General features: G+C 47.5%; 1 protein-coding gene and 1 long non-coding RNA gene across 2 annotated transcripts; one reads left to right on the top strand and one right to left on the bottom strand.

Annotated features, from left to right (window-relative positions):
• Positions 1 to 1,489: 1,489 nt before the first annotated feature.
• On the bottom strand, positions 1,490 to 9,433 carry LOC717486 (intercellular adhesion molecule 1). Its single transcript, XM_077972429.1, has 7 exons — positions 9,379 to 9,433; positions 7,150 to 7,416; positions 4,974 to 5,294; positions 4,446 to 4,724; positions 3,639 to 3,908; positions 2,067 to 2,309; positions 1,490 to 1,870 (listed from the first exon to the last, which is right to left on the bottom strand). The coding sequence occupies exons 1-7, from the start codon at positions 9,431 to 9,433 to the stop codon at positions 1,647 to 1,649; spliced, it is 1,659 nt and encodes a 552-aa protein (XP_077828555.1). The 3' UTR covers positions 1,490 to 1,646.
• An 8,800-nt stretch (positions 9,434 to 18,233) lies between these two features.
• LOC144335873 (uncharacterized) lies at positions 18,234 to 22,837 on the top strand. Its single transcript, XR_013407068.1, has 2 exons — positions 18,234 to 20,319; positions 22,345 to 22,837. It is a non-coding gene; the product is annotated as an uncharacterized LOC144335873 (long non-coding RNA).
• The last annotated feature ends 2,261 nt before the right edge of the window (positions 22,838 to 25,098 follow it).

Below are 25,098 nucleotides of genomic sequence, written 5' to 3'. Positions count from 1 at the left end.
ATCCCAGCTACTTGGAAGGCTGAGGCAGAGAATTGCTTGACCCGAGGGTGGAGATTGAAGCGAGCCGAAATCCTGCCACTGCACTCTAGCATGGGCAACACAGTGCGACTCCATGTAAAAAAAAAAAAAAAAAAAAAAAAGTTATAAAATGCAACTATTTGACATAATAAGAGCTTTCAGCAATGACACAGAAGGGAAGGGAAATGCATTTGGTAACATAAAATCACCTTTATTTTTACCATAGCAACATTTCAGTGAACATTTCTTGACTGATTTGGAAGAAAATATCTGGTTTTATGATTCCTCATGCCTTCTCCGAGGGTGAATATACTCCTTCCCAAGGACAGGGAAGGAAGCTGAATCATAAAATCATATGAACATTTGCACAAGAGGATTCCTCTTGAAGCTTCAGGGACATTGTTTGCAGACAGATGAAAATATGCAGACAGATGAAAAGGGAGAGTAAACATTGGAGCTCGAACCTAGACACCCATATGGGTAAAAAAAAGAAAACTGGCAAATGTGAACTCACAGTTGATCTCTCTATCAAAAGGAATTCAGAGATGTTTGGAGTGCTTAACCTATGAGGCCAATTCCATGGAAGAACTCTACCTTCTACTTCACAGACAGAACACTGGGCTAGATAGGATGCTTGTCCGGCCCAAAGTGGAATTTCTTACCATCTGTATACTCCCCCAAGACCCACAACAGATGGTTACTGAGTTGAAGCTTGCCACTGATCCTTAATGATGTCAACAAGCTCATCTCTGGGAGCTGGCACTCCAGAAGCCCAGGTCAGGGGAGCAAGGAAAAGTGGAGATGGGAACAGAGCTCTGACTCCTAGCCCCGTATTTGATACTTACTCCCTTCAAAATCCTGTCCCTGGACTACAAATTGAGTTCCCAGTTAGAAATCAGAAAACCATGGAACATGAGTTGCATTTCTAAGATGTGCCTGAATTTAGTATGATGTTTAAGAGAAAAGGGCAGTGGCAAGAATGAGGAAAGGACAGATTCTTTTTTTTTTTTTTTTTTTGGATCTAAGAGTGGACTGATGATGCAACTGGCAAGGCACAAGAGGCCTTCTTACAAATCAAACATTGAGACTGAGATTCCTAATGACTAGAGTGAGCTCAAAAGAGAAAGGTGGCTGGGCACGGTGGCTCACACCTGCAATCCCAGCACTTTGGGAGGCCGAGGTGGGCAGATCACTTGAGGTCAGGAGTTTGAGACCAGCCTGGCCAACATGGTGAAACCCCATCTCTACTAAAAATACAAAAATCAGACAGGTGTGGTGGTGTGCACCTGTAATCCCAGCTCCTGGGGAGGCTGAGGCAGGAGAATCGCCTGAACTCGGGAGGCTGAAGTTGCAGTGAGCCAAGATCGCATCATTGCACTCCAGCCTAGGTAACAAGAGCGAGACTCCATCTCGAAAAAAGAAAAAAAAAAAAAAAAAAAAGCGGGAGAGAGAGAGAGAGAGAAAGGTGAGTTTGTGGACCTACTGGACACACAGGACCTGGGACATGGGGGCCTGAAACACTGTTTTACAGACAGAAGAATACAAAGGGAAATGCAGCCTGCCATTCTGTTACTTCCTTTCTCCTCTATCCCTTCTTCCCTCCCTGGGAAACCACAGTAGCAGAAGTCTCATTCAATCAAATAGCTGTCAATTATATGAGTTGTACTTTTCTCTTCCTCAACAGCAAGCTGGCTTTCCTCCTTTTTGTCCTCCTCTTTCTGCCTATAGAGCAATTTCCTCCTGTCCACGTTGCAGGGCCGATAGCTCAAATACAGTGCTATGGTGATGACACCCACTCCAAGGGCAACGGTAATAATGACAAAGAGGGCAGAGCTGATTCCTTCATCTAGTCCTGTCCAAGCACAGAAGACAGAGTTAGGAAGGTCTGATAGTACGAGGATCACCCACCCCAGCCCACCAGGCCCACTTCTGAGTCTCATTCTTCCCAACCTAGTAGAATCTTTCTTATTTTCATCCTTGGATAAGAATTCCAAACCCCTAAGGAGTTTCCCATCTCCTGGGCCTGGCAGCAGGGCAGCAAAGTTTACCTTGAACAATGACAGCAATGTCTTTGCTGACAGAGCCCAGCTGGTTAGTGGCTGTGCAGCAGTAGGTTCCGGTGTGGTTCTGGGTTGCATTCTGTGGCACTTCAAGGTCAAAGACCACCCCATTCCAGGTACACACCAAGGCTGGAGCTGGGTTTCCCTTTGGGACGCAGGCAAGTGTGTGTTCCATCCCTTCCAGCCAGGTCTGTTTGCCAGGGCAACTGGATTCCTCTAGCCGTGGCTTGTCTGCAAAACCAGAGTTTCCCAAAGAGCTGAGTTCAGTGCACCACACTCCCTCACTACCTTCACACCCTGCTCCCTCTCCTCACCCAAATGCGGTCCCCTCCATCCAACAGCTTTCCTTACCAAGGGAGCACTAGCAGCTCCCTACTTTGAGGCAACTCTTCTTTCCCATCTTCCCCATGGGCATGGAGTCCCAGATGAAACCTAGGGTGTTTTTGTTTGTTTGTTTGTTTTGAGACGGAGTCTGGCTCTCTCGCCAAGCTGGAGTGTGTGCAGTGGTGTGATCTCGGCTCACTGTAACCTCCACCTCCTGGGTTCAAGCAATTCTCCTGCCTCAGTCTCCCGAGTAGCTGGGACTACAAGCAGTGCCCCCACACCCAGCTAATTTTTGTATTTTTAGTAGAGACGGGGTTTCACCATGTTGGCCAGGATGGTCTCTAACTCTTGACCTCGTGATCCACCAGCCTTGGCCTTCCAAAGTGTTGGGATTACAGGTGTGAGCCACCACGCCCAGCCAAAACCTAGGGTGTTTCTATAAAAAAGATTCAGACTAAATGATAACCCTGCTGTGTCCGTGGTGGCCCTATGCCCCTGCTTCCCATCTTTGCTTCTCAGTGAGTAAGGAGCTAGATAGTGGTGAACTCAAGAGATGAGGATTTTTCTACTTTTCTCTTTTTTTTTTTTTTTTTGAGACGAAGTCTCGCTTTGTCACCCAGGCTACAGTGCAGTAGCGTGATCTCAGCTTACTACAACCTCCGCCTCCCAGGTTTCAAGCGATTCTCCTGCCTCAGCCTCCTGAGTAGTGGATTACAGGTGCCCACGACCACACTCGGCTAATATTTGTATTTTTCATAGAGATGGGGTTTCACCATGTTGGTCAGGCTGGTCTGGAACTCCTGACCTCTAGCCATCCACCCACCTTGGCCTCCCAAAGTGCTGGGATTACAGGCGTGAGCCACTGCGCCCGGCCTATTTTCTCTACTCTTCAAAATAGAAATTTGTAGATGGAATTTTTGGATATTTCCCTTTTCAGCATAAACTCCCACTATCACTTCCTTTGTTCTCCTCGGCCATCGCCCTCAACTAACATTGCCTGATCACTTTAACCCCTTTCCTTTATGTTCCCAATTTCCCCTCATCTGGTTCCCCACTCACTCTCCCGGGAGTAAGGTAAGCTTGGAGCATTTTCCTTTTATTCTCTCCTTTGATTTTTTTTTTTTAATGAGAAAAATGTGGTAACTCTAATAATGAAGCACTGCTGGCCAAGAAGCTCTCTAGAAATGGGAAAATAATAATCCTTATTTTGACAAGAAAGATCAGGCCCCTACTCACATAGGACATGGAGCTGGATCACAGTGGTTTTCATCAACCACTGACCCTGCACCTCCAAAGAGGCCTCGCAGGAGAAATTTCGGCCATCATCTTCCTCCCTGGCAGTAAGTAGAAGCCAGGCAGACTCCCCAGGGGCAGGGAGGTCTGGGGCTCCCTGAAGCCGAAGAGTAGGGCTGGGTGATGTTAATACATGCCCTGAGCAGGTCACATTAATGTCGGTCCCTGCCAATGGGTATGATTCTTTCAGCTCCAGGATTGGTGGAGGGAAGCCTGTAAGGAAAGGAAAAGGAGAACCAGATACATTTCTCAAAACTAGCAGACACTTCTGCACTCTTGCTGCTGGCAAAAGCCCTTGGGAAGGCAGACAACAGGGGAAAGACTTTGGATACCATTGCTTCTTCTGTAAAAGCTGAAGGAAAGAATGAGGTGGTTTGGGGATCCGAGAGCTTCTCTTATGCACGCACACATTTAGTTATGCTTCGCTGCAAGGACTGCAAGATGTCTTTTCATCTTACAGCTTTCCTCCTCACCTCAAATAAATGTTCCTAAAGTAGTTCGGGGCATCCACAATCACTCTGTAAGCAGGATAGCCTAAGGAAACTGGGGATGAAGTCTGGAAAGAACTACTGTAGCAATACATGTCCCCAATCTGCCTGCATTTACCAGAGAAAGATGAAGACTCATGTTCACTTGAGAGAGTACCCAGCAAAGGGCAGCAGGGATATCTACAGCCAAATCACTAACCCATTACTGTGTGTTTTCAGTTGCAGAGAACCCGTATGAAAAAGGAAGAGCCAGGTCACTTACTGTAGCTATGCACTAGCTTTCTTGTTTTCTGTTCCATTGGACCCAGAGATGCAAGGCAAGACAGTTCCTGATCACCAGCCTCCATGGCCCGAAAGGTAGCATTGGCCCATGCTGTGTCCCCCTCCCAGGAAAGGAAGGAGCTCAGCTCTTGGTCTTCCAGGAACATGTGGAATATAACTTCTTTGGCTGGAAACACCCTAGCCACCTCGCAGCTCACAGTCTCTGCCATCCCAACCTCCAAAAGGGAAGAGACCCAGATATGGGGAGTCTGAGAGAATTCTGCCAAAAAAATGAGGACAAGAAGAGAAAGGAGAAAAGTCATGAGAAATCATACGTCATGCAGGACCCTGCAAGGTGGGAAGGAAGTGGGGTTAAAATGTCTCTCTTCCCCAGGGTGAGCTTAAAGCCCAAGCAAAGGTGGAGCTCAGTTACTCTCACACCCTCACCCTAAACCCCATGAGAACTTAGTCCCAAAGGCCAAGGCAAGATGAGCCCCAGGATTCCTCCTGCACTTGAGTTCTGACTCACCAAAGATCCGGAGTATTTTGATGGGTGAGCTGCCTTGAAAGAGGCTCCCACCTTGCAAACTCAAATCCAATTCTGCACGGCAGGAAAAATTGCACCTGTCATTCTCCCTTTGGGCTCTGACACTGATGATGACCTCAGCTCTTTGGGAGGCCACAGCCAAGCTCATAAAGTTCTTTCTATGCAGTTCTTGGTTACCCTGGAGAAGGGCAAGGGTGAGGCTCTCCAAGGGTGCTACACTGGGCACATGACACTTCACTGTGAAGGCTTCATCCACGGCCACCCAGGCAGGCTGCAGCTCCAGGATCACTTGCTCTGGTGGCTCTTTAAGACAAAAAAGCAGGGCTTGATGAGCATGCCATCCTCCTCTCCAGAAAGAAACGGCATAGGACAGGAAGATGAAGTGATACAAATCACAGAAGGTGACTGTCACCTTAAACCATCTGATCAGCAATGTCGGAATGTCAGCTTTCTGCCATCCCTGCCCTAGATGGGGCGAGTTAGTCTTCTGGCTCTTGTTCTTCCCATCAAAAGTGGCTAAGGCCATAGCCAAGAAGAGTGACTGCTGAGGGAGGGGCCCTTGCTTTGACTGTTGCTGCCATTCTGGAAAGCACTGATCTTTTACCAGAGGGGCTTCAGAGGCAAGAGCAGCTTCCGGGGGCTCCTTAGCATCACACAAAATCTATACTCTAGCAGGCCAGGTGCGGTGGCTCACGCCTGTAATCCCAGCGCTTTGGGAGGCCAAGACGAGCGGATCACTTGAGATCAGGAGTTCCAGACCAGCCTGGCCAAGATGGTGAAACCCTGTCTCTACTAAAAGTACAAAAATTAGCCAGGCGTGGTGGCAGGTGCCTGTAATCCCAGCTACTCAGGAGGCTGAGGCAGAGAATTGCTTGAACCCGGGAGGCAGAGGTTGCAGTGAGCCAAGGTTGCACTACTGCACTCCAGCCGGGGCAACAGAGCAAGATTCCATCTCAAAACAAACAAACTAAACTATAGTTAACCAAGTTCTGACCCCACAGAGACCATACTTGCTTTCATGGCCATATCTTTGCCCATGTTATTTGCCTACCTGAAAGGTCTTCCTTACCTGTCCCCTTCAATTCAAACCCTAACCATCCTGGGGGAGGGCAGTCAGGAGCCTCCTCCACCATGGAGCCTTCTCAGGCTGCCCCAGTTCACAAAGACCCTTCTCTCTCCAATCTCTGTTTATTCCAATAGCTTGTAGCAAACAATTCAGCATTAATTTTATACTTTTTTTTTTAAGAGATGGGATCCCACTCTCTTGCCCAGGCTGAAGTGCAGTGGTGTGATCATAGATCACTGCAGGCTTGAACTTCTAGGCTCCGAGGATCCTTCCACCTTAGCCTCCCAAGTAGCTGGGACTACAGGTGCATACCACTATGCCTGGTTAACTTTGAAAACTTTTTTTGTAGAGACAGAGGTCTCACTATGTTTCCCAAGCTGGTCTCAAACACCTGGCCTCAAGTGATCCTCTTGCCTTGGCCTCCCAAAGTGCTGGGATTAAAGCACGAGCTACTGTGCCCAGCCTAATCTTATACTTTTTGGTAATTTAACCATAAACATTATTAGCATATGCTTCCTATATTGAAGATATTTTCAAGCACAGATGTCTGGATGCTCTCTATGGTCTGCTCCTAATTTAAAACTCAGAAGAAAGCCTACATCAAAGGGAAGTAGAAGTGGGCCAGGCTCACTTCTACTTGCTGAACTTGAGGTGGCTCACGCCTGTAATCCCAGGACTTTGGGAGGCTGAGGCAGATAGATCACTTGAGGTCAGGAGTTCAAGACCAGCCCGTCTCTACTAAAAAAATACAAAAATTAGCCAGGCATGGTGGTGGGTGCCTGTAGTCCCAGCTACTGGGGAGGCTGAGGCAGGAGAATTGCTTGAATCCACGAGGTGGAGGCTGCAGTAAGCTGGGATCACACCACTGCACTCCAGCCTGAGCGATAGAGCAAGATTCCGTCTCAAAAATAATAATAATAATAAAGGTGATTGGATCTAGAATCCTTACAGTATGACAGAAATCTTTATTAAGGGCCTTAATTATCTCCCCTAATTAGAAACATTTGTCCCGTCCTTCCCTAAATAAGACATGTTCATGTTTCCCCATTCCTCCTTTCCATCCCCCTGCCCCCAGCCCTTAGCCCTACTCACGATACACAGTGATGCCAAGGCTTGTGTCCTTTTGAATCCCTGAACAAGAGAAGAAGCACTGCAGGATGGAATTCTCTGTTACATCCTCCAGAAGAAACTCTTTCCACTGAGGCCCTTTGCCCACCTGAGTTTTCTTTAAGAAGGTCTCAATTCCACTGGGTCCTGGGTCTGGGCAAGTAGTGCTGCAGTTGACCACTAGGGACTGTCCAAACTCCACGAGCGCCTGATTTGGCCAAACAGAAACCTCAAACGACTCTTCTGCGACCCCTGAAATATGAACTACATATGCCAATGACTCTGGTGAGGACCACGAGACCCAAACAAAATACAGAACCTATTCTATCTAGTTCTAGGTTAGAGAACAGGAAATCTGCCCTGAACAAAAAGGTTCAGAGGACCAGACAGGACAAAAGACCTGTAATTGGCTGGGCACGGTGGCTCACACCTGTAATCCCAGCAGTTTGGGAGGCCAAGGTGGGTGGATCACCTGAGGTCAGAAGTTCGAGACCAGCCTGACCAACATGGAGAAACCCCATCTCTATTAAAAACACAAAATTAGCCGGGCGTGGTGATGTGTGCCTGTAATTCCAGCTACTTGGGAAGCTGAGGCAGGAGAATTGCCTGAACCTGGGAGGCAGACGTTGCAGTGAGCTGAGATTGTGCCATTGCACTCCAGCCTGGGCAACAAGAGCGAAACTCCACCTCAAAAACAAAAACAAACAAACAAACCTGTAATTAACAAGTTAGCTCTGATTCCTCCACTATTCCCTCCACCTATCTTCTTTCTCGAGTACTTGAATTCTCTATTAATATCACCATGGAAATTATGGAGTTGCTAAAAAAATTATGCCCAGGAAACCAACATCTTCCTAAACTTTCAGAATTCTTGAAAGCATCCCAGGATAGGCTGCTGCGGACCCTCACAGGATTCGAACTTCATTACTTATCCCTCAAAGCAGTGTCTCCCTCAAATTATGGCTAAGGATTCCCTTCGCCAGAATCACCCTGAATGCTTGTAAACTGCAGATTCCAACTCCATCTCAGAGTGCATGGTTTCAAACCTGTGAAGGTGGGAACTGAAAATATGCTAGGGGATAACAAGCCTGCCGGGGACACTTATGCACACCAAATTCTCAGACCCATTGGTCTGCAGGTGACTCCCGGGTCACTCATTTCCCATGCCTTTTCTTTATGCCTCTTCTCAGAGTGAGACCATTCCGTTTTGATTTGGTGCTGAGAGAATAGATGTTTTGGATGCCTACAAATTTTGTCTGTTCTAGAAATCTTCTCTGATGCAGTGGGAGATGTCAGATACATTTTTATTTTATTTTATTTTATTTTTGAGACAGAGTTTCACTCTTTTTGCCCAGGCTGGAGTGCAATGGCGCAATCTCAGCTCACTGCAACCTCCGCCTCCCATGTTCGAGCGATTCTCCTGCCTCAGCCTCCCAAGTAGCTGGGATTACAGGCACGTGCCACCATGCCCAGCTAATTTTGTATTTTTAGTAGAGACGGGGTTTCACCATGTTGGCCAGGCTGGTCTCCTGACCTCAGGTGATCCGCCAGCCTCAGCCTCCCAAAGTGCTGGGATTACAGGCATGAGCCACTGTGCCCGGCCAAGCCACCGCGCCTGGCCTCAGATGGATTTTAGATGCCTGATGTAAGTAAAGGGCACAGAGACTTCAGGAAGTCCTGAAGGCTTCTCTACAGGTCCCTTTTAGCTAGTCCATGTCTACCATCTACTTCACCTCCCAATACCAGTCCCCTCTGGGAATACACAGCTCTTGTAGCAGTGTTACCTGCTAAGGCCCCTGTTCCTTTCCTGTCATCAGGAGAACTCACTTTTTGTACCTGAGCTATGGGTCCTGTCCTACCAAGAACCTATTATAGTTCATCATGACACAAATGGTGGCAACAAAGAAGTAAAAACATTCTCAAGAGGAGAAATACAGGGCAGTCCTGGGGCAGTAAGGAACCAAGCAGAGAAGGCATGTTTCCTAGGGAGAGTCCTCTCTGATAGTCTATTAACTTGGGTTATCCCAGTTACAAGCCAGAGACCCTAAGGATTCTGTATCCTAGTGATCCAAGAGATAGGAATATTTCCCCCGGGTCCAGATGAACGAACACTGAAGTGTCACCCCACTTAGGACTCCCCACCTCCTTCCTCACTGACCAGCTACCTGTGTCCTGGCACATACTGGTTTAAAATGCTTTCCCAAATAGCCTCACCTGGGCAAAGGATCAAGGCCAGCAGGGCCCAGACAACAAACAGAAGCATTTTCATCCTGATGAGAATGGCCAAAGGCTGGAGAGAAAAAGACAGCAATGCTGCAGAAAGTGACCAAAAATACATATATAAGGAAAATTATTTCTTTGATATTAAGAGTCAGTCCCTTTCCTGAAATCTCACTAGTCTAGAAAAATTACAGCAAAAACATCAGCAGTGAAGGTGTACTAAAAGAATATCTTGGGCTTGGCGTGGTGGCTCACGCCTGTAATCCCAACACTTTGGGAGGCTGAGGCAGGAAGATCATGAGGTCAGGAGATCGAGGTCATCCTGGCTAACACGGTGAAACCCTGTCTCTACTAAAAATACAAAAAAAATAGCCCGGTATGTTGGTGGGAGCCTGTAGTCCCAGCTACTCGGGAGGCTGAGGCAGGAGAATGGCATGAACCCAGGAGACGGAGCTTGCAGTGAGCTGAGGTTGTGTCACTGTACTCCAGCCTGGGCGACAGAGTGAGATTCCATCTCAAAAAAAAAAAAAAAAGAATGTCCTATATTATATCTATTTATTTCAGTTTGGCTTATGTGCATAGCAAAAACACAGGGGAAAATATGAAAAAAGATGAGGCAATATTATCGAGACTCCTGTGTAAGTTGTATTCTACTTATCTTTTTACTAGTTTGCCTCCATCTATTAGACTGAGTCAATAGAAGGGTGCTGGCATGAAAACATGAAAAACTGAGTTTAGGCTGGGCACAATGGCTTACACCTATAATCCCAACACTTTGAGAGGCCGAGGCGGGTGGATCACCTGAGGTCAGGAGTTCCAGACCAGCCTGGCCAACATGGAGAAATCCGTCTCTACTAAAAAAATACAAAATTAGTTGGGCGTGGTGGCAAGTGCCTATAATCCCAGCTACTCAGGAGGCTGAGGCAGGAGAATTACTTGAACCCAGGAGGCAGAGGTTGCAGTGAGCCGAGATCATGCCACTGCACTCCAGCCTGGGTGACAGAGCAAGCCTCCTTCTCAAAAAAATAAAACAAAAACTCATTCAAGCTAATTTCTTCTAAGAAAGGCTTCTTGACTAGCCTTATCGCACTTCACAGTCCCTTATTTGTTATACATGATCTCTATCTCACTTTATGCCAAACAAGATTTCTGAAGTTGCAAAGTGAACTAATGTTCACTTTGGTGAATTATTTCAGTGATGTAATCATCACTATACTAGAAATTCCTTGAGGATAAGAGGCTGTAATGTACTTATCTTGTATCTCCAGCACCTAGCACAGAGCCTATGATATTGTGGACTACAATGAAGGACTACCCTCCAATTTTTTTTTTTTTTTTTTTTTGAGACGGAGTCTCGCTGTGTCGCCCAGGCTGGAGTGCAGTGGCCGGATCTCAGCTCACTGCAAGCTACGCTTCCCGGGTTTACGCCATTCTCCCGCGTCAGCCTCCCGAGTAGCTGGGACTACAGGCGCCTGCCACCTCGCCCGGCTAGTTTTTTGTATTTTTTTTAGTAGAGACAGGGTTTCACCGTGTTAGCCAGGATGGTCTCGATCTCCTGACCTCGTGATCCGCCCGTCTCGGCCTCCCAAAGTGCTGGGATTACAGGCTTGAGCCACCGCGCCCGGCCCCTCCAATTTTGTATTGAATTTTCATACAGTGGGTTTGGAACAGGTCTAACTCCACTTCTATGCTGGTCTGAGAGTTTTTTCTGCTTTTTTTTTTTTTTTTTAAATACAGGGATAACAGGTATATGAAAATTTGTACTCCCAAGTGAAGGTTACCCTTCAAAATAACCACTTTGGAATGCTATCATCTTATTCCAGTGATGACACAATTATTCAAAACCTTTTTTGAAATTATTTATTTATATATTGAGACAGGGTCTTGCTTTGTTGCCCAGGCTGAAGTGCAGTGGTGTGATCACAGCTCGCTGCAGCCTCAAATTCCTGGGCTCAAGCAATCCTCCCACCTCAGTCTCTTGAGTACCAGGGACTACAGGCACATACCACCACACCCAGACGATGTTTTTACTAACTGTTTTTGTAGAGACAGGGGTCTCACTATGTTGCCCAGGCTAATCCTGAACTCCTGGCCTCCAGTGATCCTCACCCCTAAGCCTCCCAAGGTGCTGGGATTACAGGCATAAGCCACCACGCCCAGCCTGAAAGTAATTTAGAACTGGCTTTTAAGCCATATAAGAAAAATCAAGCTGGGAGCAGTGACTCATGCCTATGATCCCAGGATTCTAGGACACCAAGGTGGGAGGATTGCTTGAGCCCACGGGTTTGAGACCAACCTAGGCAACATAGCAAGACCCCGTCTCTACAAAAAAAATTAAAAATTAGCCAGGTGTGATTATGCTCACCTGTAGTCCTAGCTACCTGGGATGCTGAGGTGGGAGGATCACTTGAGCCAGTTTGAGGCTTCTGTGAGCCGTGACCGTACCACTGTACTCCAGTCTGGGCAACAGAGCAAGACCTTGCCATAAATAAATAAATAAGTAAATAAATAAATAAATAAAGCAAGCTCTCCTCCTTGTTACTGAACCAAACCAGGTCTATCTGTTCACGTGCAATGTAAAGCCAAACACTGAAGCACCAGATTTTTGTAGAGATAAAAGTCTATTTCAAGGTGGCTGAGCGAGAAGACAGGCTCAAATGTCTCTTCAATCTGGAGCCTGGAACAAATTTTAAGTGTGAGGGAGGACACAAGTATAGGTGGAAGTACTGGAAGGACAGATTTTGATCTGAAGGACTTCAAACAGTACCATTTATGGTAAGATATGGTAAAGGGTCTTATACCCAGACATTCCTGGGCTTGGACCCGTTGCTTTTGTTTCAAAAGTGTTCCCGTGCTCGAGTTCCAGCCACATCCCAATCTTTTGGTTCTGCCGAAGGGCAAGACTTTAGTTCCAGGGTTATTTGAGGTCAAAGTCTCCCTTTCTGCACATGCACTGACTGTATGACTTGCAACTTCTTGGCTCTGGGCCTGTAAAATAACTTGATACCCCACTATCAGCGGGGTAGAACCAGTTAGAACTGATCCAGCAATTACACTCTCCAATGTGTAGATCTTGTGATGTTTATGTCTATAACATGAATCCAGATTATTTGTGCTTTGATGGGGCCACAGTGTCACAAATAATTCCCCTTAGAGATTAATCCAAGAACTCCTTCTGTTTTACTCATCCCTCTGTAGCTTGCTGATGTTACCTTCTTTTTTTCTTTGAGATGGAGTCTCGCTCTGTCGCTCAGGCTGGAATGCAGTGGCACGATTTCCGCTCACTGCAAGCTCCGCCTCCTGGGTTCACGCCATTCTCCTGCCTCAGTCTCCTGAGTAGCTGAGACTACAGGCACCCGCCAGCACGCCCGGCTAATTTTTTTGTATTTTTAGTAGAGACAGGGTTTCACCGTATTCGCCAAGGTGGTTTCGATCGATCTCCTGACTTCGTGATCTGTCCATCTGCCTTGGCTTCCCAAAGTGCTCAGATTACAGGCATGAGCCACCACACCTGGCCTTTTTTGTTTGTTTGTTTGTTTGTTTTTCTGAAATGGGGTCTCACTCAGTCACCCAGCCTGGAGTGCAGTGGTGTGATCATAGCTCACTGCAGCCTCAGACTCCTGGGTTCAAGCAATCCTCCCATCTAGGCATTCCAAAGTGCTGGGATTACAGGTGTGAGCCACTGCACCTGACCTGATGTTACCTTCTTCTGCATAGCCTAGCACTGCTGTCAATTTTTTTTTTTTTTTTTGAGACAGAGTCTTGCTCTGTTGCCCAGACTGGAGTGCAGTGGTGCAATCTCGGCTCACTGCAACCTCCACCTCCCTGGTTCAAGCGATTCTCCTGCCCCAGCCTCCTGAGGAGCTGGGACTACAGGCATGTGCCACCTGGCCTGGCTAATTTTTTGTATTTTTAGAGAGATGGGGTTTCCCTGTGTTAGCCAGGATTGTCTCGATTTCCTGACCTCATGATCTGCCCGCCTCAGCCTCCCAAAGTGCTGGGATGACGGGCGTGAGCCACTGCGCCTGGCCTCACTGCTGTCTATTTATGTCATAGACTATGCTCTGCTCTTAGAGTCTTAGTAAAAAAAAAACAAAAAACGAAAAAAAAAAACAACTTCCTATTGCTCATTACTATAAGCCAAGCTAATCGATTTTTCTTTGTAGTTGCTACTAGTACTATCTCTATGCCCACAAAGAGTCTTAAGAAAACCATCCTGGGCAAGTTTTTGTTTCCATACCTATAGACAGACATGTACTTTGTTCTTTGTTGTTTCATGCCCTGCCCTCACTGCACTATCCCCACAGCTCCAATCTTGCATCCTTGTTTTCACGTAGCAGGTTCTGAAACACAAGATTCTGTATTTATCTTGCTAAGGAGAAAGAAAGCAGTAACCCCAAGGAGAAATTATTTTTAATTTCTTTTAGAATTCCTTTTGCTTATTCTGTGGATTATATCCCAAATTAGAGGTTTAAACTGAGGCCGGGCGCAGTAACTCACACCTGTAATCCCAGCACTTCAGGAGGCAGAGGCGGGTGGATCACCCGAAGTCAGGAGTTCAAGACCAGCCTGGACAACATAGTGAAACCCTGTTTCTACTAAAAATACAAAAATTAGCTGGATGTGGTGGTGGGCATCTGTAATCCCAACTATTCAGGAGGCTGAAGCAGGAGAATTGTTTGAACCTGGGAGGTAGAGGTAGAAGTGAGCCAAGATTGCGCCATTGCACTCTATCTCAAAAAAAAAAAAAAAAAAAAAAAAGGGTTAAACTGTCTGAAAGTTTTGTCCTGCACTCCAGCCACTGGGAGGTCTGTTGCAGGAGAGGGGTAGGCAGTGAGGGGAGGGTGGGGACGCATGCTGTTGGATTGCTCTGGCTGCAGGATGTGAACTAAACTTTGCCTCCAAGTTTGGGATTCTCGCCTTCCATTCATAGTCAATGGTTTCTTGCTGTCTTTCCTTCCTTCCTTCTTTCTTCCTTTCCTTCCCTCCTTCCCTCCCTGCCTCCTTCCTTTCCCTCTCTCCTTCTCTCCCTGTCTCCTTCCTTTCCCTCCCTCCCTCCTTCCTTCCTTCCCTTCCTCCTTCTTTCTTTTTCTTTCTTGCCTTCCATTCATATTCAAGGGTTTCTTGCTGATTTGTCTTTTCTTTCTTTCTTTCTTTCTTTTTTTTTTTGAGACGGAGTTTCGCTCTTGTTGACCAGACTGGAGTGAAATGGCCCGACTCCGCTCACCGCAACTTCCACTTCCTGGGTTCCGGCGATTCTCCTACCTCAGCCTCCCAAGTAGTTGGGATTACAGGCGCGCACTACCTCGCCCGGCTAATTTTTGTATTTTTGGTAGAGATGGGGTTTCACCATGTTGGCCAGCTTGGTCTGGAACTCCTGACCTCAAGTGATCTGCCCACCTTGGCCTCCCAAAGTGCTGGCATTACAGGTGTGAGCTACCCTGCCCAGCCGCTGTTTCTTATAAATGTAAGTCACACTGGGCCTTTGCACTCTCTCCTCCATCTGCCTAGAATTCTTTTCCTCCTCCCTAAACACTCTTCTATCCAGTTCAGTATCTCTGCCATGCGGCCTGAGTTGACCACGGGCTTCCCAGCCCTCCCTGCCCACGCCCCCACCGCAGTGCCCCCTGCACGCCTACCACTTTCCCTTCCGCAGCACCATCGCCTTCTAACACCCGACCGATGAGGCCTGAAATCAGCGGCTCTATCTCCCCTGGACTGTAAGTACTAGGAAGGCAGGGCCCTTGGTTTTACTCGCTTATGGATCCCAAGCACCTGGAACGTTACAGGCGTTCAACGACCATAAAGGAACAAGTGAATGCACGAACGCACTAGATAGACGGGTACCAATCCTTGTGTGAGGGCCGCTGCCCCCCTCGTGGATACCGGGCACCAGGCCAGATCTTGCTGGGAAGGGGTCTCGGGTCCAGCGGGGAGAGGGGCGAGGACACCTCGTGGTCACCAAGGCTCTTCCTGGCGGACGATCCCTAACACACGTGAGAACCCGTTCAAAAAGCACTTCCACCCGGCTCCTCTGGGCTTCCGGCGACAGCCAAGGAAAACATGACCGAAATCCTCACCGAGTCGCGGCTGATCGCTCGCACGCCCCTCACCCTCGCTGGGCAGCTCCTCACGGCTTCGGCCTCCGCTCCTCAGCCTCGCCCACTCCGCTATCAGGCGCCAGCCAAGCTCTCAGACCGTTTGGTCTGCACCGCCAGGCGGGGGCGCGCGAGGGTGCGGCCGGAGAGCGGATTTTCCTGATCTGCCTAGGAACTCCTGACGTCCATGCGAAAGCTCAGCAGGGTTGGCTGAGATGAGACGGACGGGCAGGTAGCTACAACGACGGGAGGGGAGCGTGGGGAAGATGAGGGTGGGGAAGGCTGAATTCTGTAGGGCAGAAAGCGCGTGTTTGGCGCCGCATAACTACTTATGAATAACGCAATAAGGAAACAAAAGGAAAGGGATCGTTGCGGCAAAGCGCTGTTGTATGAGGAAAACAAGAGGTTGTCCTCCCCTGTGGCTGTTGTTTTCGTGGTGCGGCCCAGACACGTGAGCCGGCCCGCGCCTCAGAGAGTTGCGCGCGAAGCCACGTTCCCGCCTTGGACATCCTGGCTCGCTTGGCAGAGCTTGGGGCCTCTGCTGGCTGCGCCCTGGCAGGCTGGGAGATGTGTTTGGCAGAGTTTTGACAATGGATAATTTGCAAAAAGGCTTGTTTTTTGTTTTGAGACGAAGTCTCGCTCTGTCGCCAGGCTGGCGTGCAGTGGCGCCATCTCAGCCCACTGCAACCTCCGCCTCCCGGGTTCAAGCGATTACTCCTGCCTCAGCCTCCTGAGTAGACTACAGGCGCCCGCCACTACGCCCGGCTAATTTTGTATTTTTAGTAGAGACGGAGTTTTACCATGTTGGCCAGGCTGGTCTCGAACTCCTGACTTCAGGTGATCCGCCCTTACAAAGTTCTGGGATTACCGCATGAGCCACCGCGCCCAGCCTTTATTTATTTTTTTCTTTTCTTTTCTTTTTTGCTCACCCTTCCGCGTTTCCATACCTTCCCTCCACTTCCTCACTTACAAATAACACACTTGAGCCCCCAGCGTCCCTTTCTTGCTTGCCGCCCGATGTGCCTGCGCCCCCTCTCACCCGCGCCGGGAGCTGTGGGTCCAGTGGCAAAAATGGGGTAAGGGAGGAAATAGCCCTCCGTTGCATCTCTGCCAGGGACCCCCTTCCTCAGCTTCAATGCCAAACGTCTTCCTGGAGGGAAGCCTCTGGAGGTCAGTTCTCAAGCGTTCACCCTGACACCGCATTGAGCTGTTCCCATCTGGTTTCCTGTTGGACCTCTGGCTCTCCCTCAATCCTTGGCCTGACTGCCAGCCATGGGCCGAGTTTCTTGGTGCAGTGAAATGTGAGGATTTGGGTTATTATTATTATTATTATTATTATTATTTCAGGAGAACAATTATGTGCCTCGACCATCGAATATAGGCACACCCCAGGGAGCCGCTGTTACTCGCATTTTATGGATCGGGTAACAGACTTGGAGAGGCCTCACTCTTGGGGACATGGGGGTGGCAGGCAGGGGAATTATTAATATTACTGGCAATTTTAGCATCCAGTGTGCGTTCCGAGAACTATTTCTTGCCCTGCAAGAATCTTTCATCAACCGGCATCTTTCTTTTTATACTCTGAGCAAGTGGCTTCTTGGGCTAAGGCAGGGCTGTCTAGGGTAACGTTATCACTGCCTTGTTCCCTCCTTCCGTACTGATAATTTGAGGGAGAAAGTCAGATAGAATCAGAAGCTTTGGAGCCAGAAAAGCCTGCCTATGAATCCCTTTTTAATACCTTACCAGCTTTCTGACTACTGGAAAATTACATAACTTGTAGTAATGTCCTCCTAATCTTTTTTTGTTTTTGTTTTTGAGATGGAGTCTCCCTGTGTCACCCAGGCTGGAGTACAGTATCCCCATCAGCTCACTGCTACCTCCACCTTCTGGGTTCAAGTGATTCTCCTGCCTCAGCCTCCCCAGTAGCTGGGATTACAGGTGCCCGCCAGGACACCTGGCTAATTATTGTATTTTTAGTAGAGACAGGGTTTCACCATGTTGGCCAGGCTGGTCTTGAACTCCTGGCCTCAGGGGATCCATCCACCCACCTCGGCCTCCCAAAGTACTGGGATTACAGGCATGATCCCCGCACCCCCGCACATGATCCTCACGCCTAATCCAATCCCATCTATTTTTATTAGAAATAGCTGTACTGTGTGAAAGCCATTTTTAAAAGTTCTGGTAATTTTAGGCCAGGCGTGGTGGCTCACACCTGTGATCCCAGCACTTTGAGAGTCTGAGGTGGGTGGATCACCTGAGGTCAGGAGTTTGAGACCAGCCTGCTCAACTTGGCAAAACCCTGTCTCTACTGAAAATACAAAAATTAGCCGGGCGTGGTGGCTGGTTCCTGTAATCCAAGCTACTTGGGAAGCTGAGGCAGGAGAATTGCTTGAACCTGGGAGGCGGAGGTTGCAGTGAGCTGAGATGGCGCCATTTCACTCCAGCCTGGGCAACAGAGCAAGACTCTTGTCTCCGGAAAAAAAAAAAAAAAAAAAAAGTTCTGGTAATTTTATACATTTGTCACATCTAAATTTTAGCAAATGGGCTAAATTTTAGCAAAAGGAAATGTCTCCAGCTGACCCATTTCCTTATGTGAAGGCTGTTTTCCTAGAGAAGTGGAGAAGTCATTCCTTCAAATGGATAATTGCTCTGCCCCAGGCAGTCATGGCTATGGGGCTGTTATAGAAGCTGGTTGAACCTGACAAAAGCGGGAGGAATTCTAGCTAGAGAGAAACTGCATCTCTCTCTCTCTCTCTTTTTTTTTTTTTTTTTTTTTAGAGACAGAATCTTGCTCTGTTGCTCGGGCTGGAGTGCAGTAGTGTGATCTCAGCTCACTACAACACTCACCTCCTGGGTTCAAGCAATTCTCCCACCTCAGCCTCCTGAGTAGCTGGGACTACAAGTGCCCGCCACCATACCCAGCTAATTTTTGTATTTTTTGTAGAGACAGGGTTTCACCATGTTGGCCAGGCTGGTCTTGAACTCCTGACCTCAAGTGATCCGCCCACCTCAGCCTCCCAAAGTGCTGGGATTACAGGCGTGAGCCACGGCACCCAGCCTGCATCCCTTTTTGACTGCATTACTTGGTTTCTGGGTACCCCAAATCTGCTGCCTCCTGATCCCTCAAGACTTTATCTGTTACCTGCTGTTTATTCCTGGGACTGTCAGCATCTGACTCAGGGCCACTTGTTTGTGTCAGAGTCCAAATGGTAAGTTAGGGGCAGTGCAGCTCTAACCAGAGTTAGAACAGATAGATGAAGCGTTAAAAGCCGGAGATAGTATGAAATGAATCAATCTTGGCCGCCCCATCTATCAAGGTGAGGATAAAGCCTGGGCTAAGGGAATAAACAAAGAATCCAGGTGGAAGGTCACAAATTAATAAGTCCAAGAGAGTGAGAGCATAAAGCTCAAGAATTTGGTAACCGGATAAAGTCTGGGCTAAGGGAATAAATAAAGAATCCAGGTGGAAAGTCACAAATTAATAAATCCAAGAGAGTGAGAGCATAAAGCTCGAGAATTTGGTAGCCAAAGTTAACTGTTAAGGTTAAGCTGGTTTTGACCTGTCCTGATGGGTCAACTGCCCATTAGAACCGACTTGGAACACAGTTTCTGGAGTGGGGAGTGTAGTTAACTTTTATCAGAGTTATTTCCTGAGCAGGCATTGTTTCTGCACAGTCCTTGTCCTCTTGGAGTTCACACTGGAGGGGTATGTGGATGGAGACAGAGTTCCAAACAAAAGCCACAGCACAGAATGATAAATATTCTTGCAGAAACCTAGACTGAGTGTTAGGGAAAACACAAAGGAGAGCAAGAAATTAATGATGGCAGTTGGAGGGTGGGGATTCCTGTCATGGAAAATTCCAGAGGCAGTGACATTTGAATTGGCCTTGAAGGATAAACAGAGATGCTTGCATGGCAGATAACTGGAAAAGAGCAATTATTCATTTAATAAATACGTATTTGTGTTTAATTTTATACCAGGTATGATTCCAGGTAGTTGGGACGCAGCAGCAAATAAGACAAAGCCCTTGCCCTGAGGAACATCCATCCCAGTGACATCCTGGGTGAAGGAACCACAGTGTGCATGACTTGGCATTCAGGGCAGAGTGAGTGCAGTGTGGCTTCATGGTGGAATACATGAGCTGCTTCTGTGAATGTATACATCTCAAAAGAAGAACAAGAATTAGAATCAAAAGAAAATCAATGGGATAATAAGCATTGTTATTTTATTAATAAAACAATTTGGGGCAGTTGGGAGAAAGAAGGCCGGTGAGGCAAGGTGAGGACAGATACTAATTAGGCCATGCTAAGAGGTTTAGCATAGACTCCTGTAAGCCATCGGCTTTTCAACATGTTAATGTTCTGGAACGCTTTTTTCAAAGGAAATTCTGCATGGTCACTCCATATATAAAACAACAAAAGTAGAGCTGCTTGGTGGAGGGGCAGGGGTGGGCATGGGCAGGGGAAAAACTCCTCACTCTACACTCCCACCTCACTCTCAGCTCTCCATGACAGCTCCTTTGTTTCCGAGAAACCCGAAGGCCCACAGTTTTGTTTTTTGTTTGTTTGTTTTTTGAGACGGAGTCTAGCCCTGTCGCCCAGGCTGGAGTGCAGTGGGGTGATCTCAGCTCACTTCAACCTCCGCCTCCTGGGTTCAAACGATTCTCCTGCCTCAGCCTTCTGAGTAGCTGGGATTACAGGTGCCAGCCACCACACCCGGCTAATTGTTGTATTTTTAGTAGAGATGGGATTTTGCCATGTTGGCCAGGCTGGTCTTGAACTCCTGACCTCAGGTGATCCACCTGCCTCAGCCTGCCAAAGTACTGGGATTACAGATGTGAGCCACTGTGCCCAGTCAACCCATGGTTGAAAACCCACTGCTGAAGGTATTGGAGTGCACACAGATGTGGGTAAATGGAGAGATGTGATCAGATTTGCTGTCTTGGGATAAAGCTGACAGAGGGCATGCAGTAGGATGGCAGTCAGCAGAGAAGCCACTCAGGTGGGTTAGGGAAGAGTTGTTAAGGACCTGACTTCAGGTGGGTGGACTGGATCCAAGAGAGATCTGGGAGGTAAAATTGATGACTAAGAGTGGGGGTAGTGGCTGGGCAAGGTGGCTAACCCCTATAATCCCAGCACTTTGGGAGGCTCAGGTGGGCAGATCAAGAAGTCAGGAGTTTGAAACCAGCCTGGTCAGGGTGCTGAAACTCTGACTCTACTAAAAATGCAAAAATTAGCCAGGCATGGTGTTGCACACCTGTAATCCCAGCTACTCAGGAGGCTGAGGCAGGAAAATCATTTGAACCCGGGAGGTAGAGGTTGCAGTGAGCCGAGATCGCTCCACTGCACTTCATGCACTTCAGCCTGGGCAACAGAGCGATATTCCGTCTCAAAAAAAAAAAAGCATAGGGGTAGCAGGGGAGTGAATCGTGATTCCAAGTGATAGCAGAATTAAAATCCTTAAGGAGTGAAACCCCATCTCTACAAAACACACAAAAATTATCTGGACGTGGTGGCGTGCACCTGTAGTCCCAGCTAGTCAGGAGGTTGAGGTTGTAGTGAGCCATGATCCTGTCACTGCACTCCAGCCTGGGCAACAGAGCAAGACTCTGTCTCAAAAAATAATAATAAAATAAAATCCTTAAGGCCTTCTCTACTCTCTTTGCTTTTGGCTGTTGGTGCCCTGGGCATCTGGTTGTGTCACTTCCATCTTCCTTGGCTTTCACTTCCCTGCAAGACCAGTTTGAATGTCTCAGCAAGTCAGGGCTGGCCCTTTGCCATGTCCTCATACCCTTACCCAAGATAAGTACGGGGAGGAGAGGCAGACTGAGAGGACAGTGAGGCATTGATTTTGAACAGATGGGTTAAGTGACTAATGGAACATCCACCAGGGAGTTGGAAATACAGATCTCAAGCTCGGGAGAGAGGTGGGATTGGAGTTGGAGATTTAGGGTCATCAGAAAATAGACAGTAAATGAACGATTGTGAGTAGATGAATATGTCTAGGTAGGTCAAGTATAGAGAAAGTATCTAAATATAGAAACCCCAAGACAAGGATATTTAGGGGCCAGAAGAAGAGTGAGAATAAGTCAGAGATCCTAATGGAGGCCCTTCCCTTACTGTTCCTCTATGGTAGTGGTCTGGTTTTTTGTTAAATTTAAATTTTCTTTTTTTTTTGAGACAGAGTCTCACTCTGTCACCCAGGCTGGAGTGCAATGGCACGATCTTGGCTCACTGCAACCTCTGCCTCCTGGGTTCAAGCGATTCTCCTGCCTCAGCCTCCTGAGTAGCTGGGACTACAGGCATGTGCCACCGTGCCCGGCTAATTTTTTGTATTTTTAGTAGAGACAGGGTTTCACTGTGTTAGCCAGAATGGTCTCGATCTCCTGATCTTGTGATCTGCCCACCTTGGCCTCCCAAAGTGCTGGGATTACAGGCATGAGCCATTGCACCGGGCCAAAATTTTTTTTTTTTTTTTTTTTTTTGAGACAGAGTCTCGCTCTGTCGACCAGGCTGGAGTGCAGTGGCGCAATCTCGGCTCACTGCAAGCTCCGCCTCCCGGGTTCACGCCATTCTCCTGCCTCAGCCTCCTGAGTAGCTGGGACTACAGGCGCCCGCCACCGCGCCTGGCTAATTTTTTGTATTTTTAGTAGAAACGGGGTTTCACCGTGGTCTCGATCTCCTGACCTTGTGATCCGCCCGCCTCGGCCTCCCAAAGTGCTGGGATTACAGGCGTGAGCCACCACGCCCGGCCAAAAATTTTTTATAGAGACAGGGTCTCCTTATGTTGCCCAGGCTGGTCTCAAATTCCTAGTCTCAAGCGATCCTCCTGCCGCAGCCTCCCTGAGTGCTGGGATTACAGGTGTGAGCCACCATGCCCAGACTTTTTCTCATTCAACTAGTAGCTCTGGGTCCAAATTCAAAAGCCAGGAGGTCACCTCCATAAGAGTCTGAGAAGTGACCAAGAAGAGACCTGTGAGACCACAATGCCACCCAGGTCTCTGAGTGTGTTATAACCCTCTTCCTGGCATAGGAAGAGAACAAGAGAACAAATGGTAAAATCATGCCCCCACCCTTGGCTCCGGAGATTCCAGGTTTGTCACCTGGGCTGGTTGTAGCTCTGAAGCTCACTACTTTTTTTTTTTTTTTTTCATTTTTTACACTTTATTTTTTAGAACAATTTTAGATTTCCAGGAAAAATTTGAGCAGATAGTACGAAGAGTTCTATATTCCCAGTTTCCCTATTATTAACACCTTCCATTAGTGTGGTACATTGGTTACAATTAATGAACCAGTATTGATGTATTGTTGTTAGCTAAAGTCTATGTACATTAAAGCTTACTGTTTGTGTTATACAGTTCTACTGGTTTTCACAAATGCTTAATGTCATGTATTCACTGTTACTGTATCATACAGAATAGGTTCACTGCCCTAAAAATACCCTGTACTTCACCTAATCACCCCCATTCTGTAATCCCTGGCAACCACTAATCTTCCTACCATGTCTATAATTTTGCCTTTTATAGCATCCTTTTTTTATGGCTGCATGACATTGTCTCATGTGGATTATCCAGCCAATCTTCTATTGTAGGACACTGATGGTATTACACAACTTAAAGAAAACACTAGAAATGTAACACCAAACCTTGGATTCACACAGCAGCAAATTACACTATGCTGACCTGGCACAGGACTCACTTGCCCATGTGCTCCCATTTAGCTGTGTATCACAACATTTCATGATCTCTGGGCAAAGGAGCTGTTCAGATGTCACACACAACCTTGTAAACCAGAAGAAAACATCTGGCATTCACTCTGATAGAAGAACCAAAGCAAAGTGGTAAACACCATCTGTCAAATTTGTCTTCCAACAGAGCCTTTCCAAATTTCTGGGGTTTTCCTTGCCAGTTCCTTGTCACAGCAGCACTAGAAGCAAATAAAACTATTGTGGTTTCTCATGATGTTTTGAGCTAGGCAGCGGGGCTCCTGGGGCAGCCTCCCGAGTAGCTGGGACTACAGGCACGCTCCACCACACCCAGCTAATTTTTGTAATTTTAGTAGAGACAGGGTTTCACCACTTTGATCAGGTTGGTCTCAAACTCCTGACCTCAGGTGATCCATCTTGGGATTACAGGCATGAGCCACTGTGCCCAGCCCAAAGCCCACTTTTTATATGCTGATATCTGCACTGCTGGAGTGCAGTGGCGCAATCTCTGCTCACTGCAAGTCTCTACTCTTCAGGCATTTTACAGCTAGACTGTGCTGACTGTGACAGTATGTGTGTTGAGAACTGTGACCACAATGTGCTCACAGAAGAGGAGCTCTCTCTTACATTCAGTGATCTGGCAACACTTACTCTGATTCTCCTCATCCTGTACAGCTTCATGCCTTTGACTCTTACTTTGTCTTCTTTGCTTAACTCACCTGTTACCTCCTCCAAGAAGTCTTCATTAATCCCTTTCTCTCATTAAAGGCCTCCTTGTTTCCCCATGGTACCTTGTGAATACATTTATCTTAGCAGTTGTCATGCGGGGAAATGATCTATTATGCATTTATCTTGTTTACCAGCATATGTCAGGGACTAGCACATAGAAGGTGCTCAATAAATGCTTCTCAAATGCTGAGTACAGCACCTGCTACATTTCTTGGCATCCAGTCCTTCTGCTGCCCTGACTGTCCCTTCCTCTCCCTACTCCGCATCCAAGTGTGAGATGGACACTTAGCTGCCGGGGTGCTCCAGCTGGGACAGGCTGTGATACAGCTCCAGCAGTGCTGCCATCTTGGTAAACATTTCCCACCATGACCAGACTATCCACATTGCTTCTCATGCAATTCCAACCCCCTGAGGGACATCCATACTGAGGAATGTTCCTTTGCTGGCTTGCTCTAGGGCAAGCATTGGGCCACCTTGCTCCAAGGGCCTTTCCCCAAGCTACTTGGTGGGTACACTTTCATGCAGCTGGGCAGGGAGCCACAGTTCCTAGAGTCTGTGCTGGGAATTGTCCTATTGGCTCTAGTTGTATTAAATACTTTATTATTAAATAGTTTGTTAAGTACTTTTTAGTTTCATTTAGTCTCTTCAAGCATCTGTAGATTATAACAGGGCCTTGAAGTTATAGGAAAGTCCCTCCTCTAAACTGTAAGCCTGGGACCATACAAGGGCTCAATAAAAGTTGTTGAATTAAGTCCATGAAAAGTGGGCACTGAGCAGAATAAGTATCAAGGGAGGAAAAGAAAAAGACATTCCAAGCTGAGGGAACAAAGGCAGGGGAATGTTGCCTCCACTTCAGAGTATTCCAGGAAACTTCTGATTAATTAGGGCCTATCAATCAACTTCTTTTTCTCTGAGTTTCTATGGCACTTGCATTTCAGTTTTTTGTTTTTGTGTTTTCCAGACACAAGGTCTCACTCTGTAGCCCTAGCTGGAGTGCAGTGGCATGATCAGAGCTCACTGCAGCCTCGAATTCCTGGGCTCAAGTGATCCTCCTGCCTTAGCCTCCCAAGTAGCTGGGACCACAGGCACCTACCATCATGCTCTGCAAATTTTTTCATTTTCTTGTAGAGACAGGGTCTCACCATGTTGCCCGGGCTGGTCTTGAACTCCTCAAGCAATCCT

Source organism: Macaca mulatta, chromosome 16 (assembly GCF_049350105.2).
Source record: "Macaca mulatta isolate MMU2019108-1 chromosome 16, T2T-MMU8v2.0, whole genome shotgun sequence".
Classification (NCBI taxonomy): Eukaryota; Metazoa; Chordata; class Mammalia; order Primates; family Cercopithecidae; genus Macaca; species Macaca mulatta.
The sequence above is the reverse complement of the archived record's forward strand: the minus strand, read 5'-3'. Positions and strand labels throughout refer to the sequence as shown.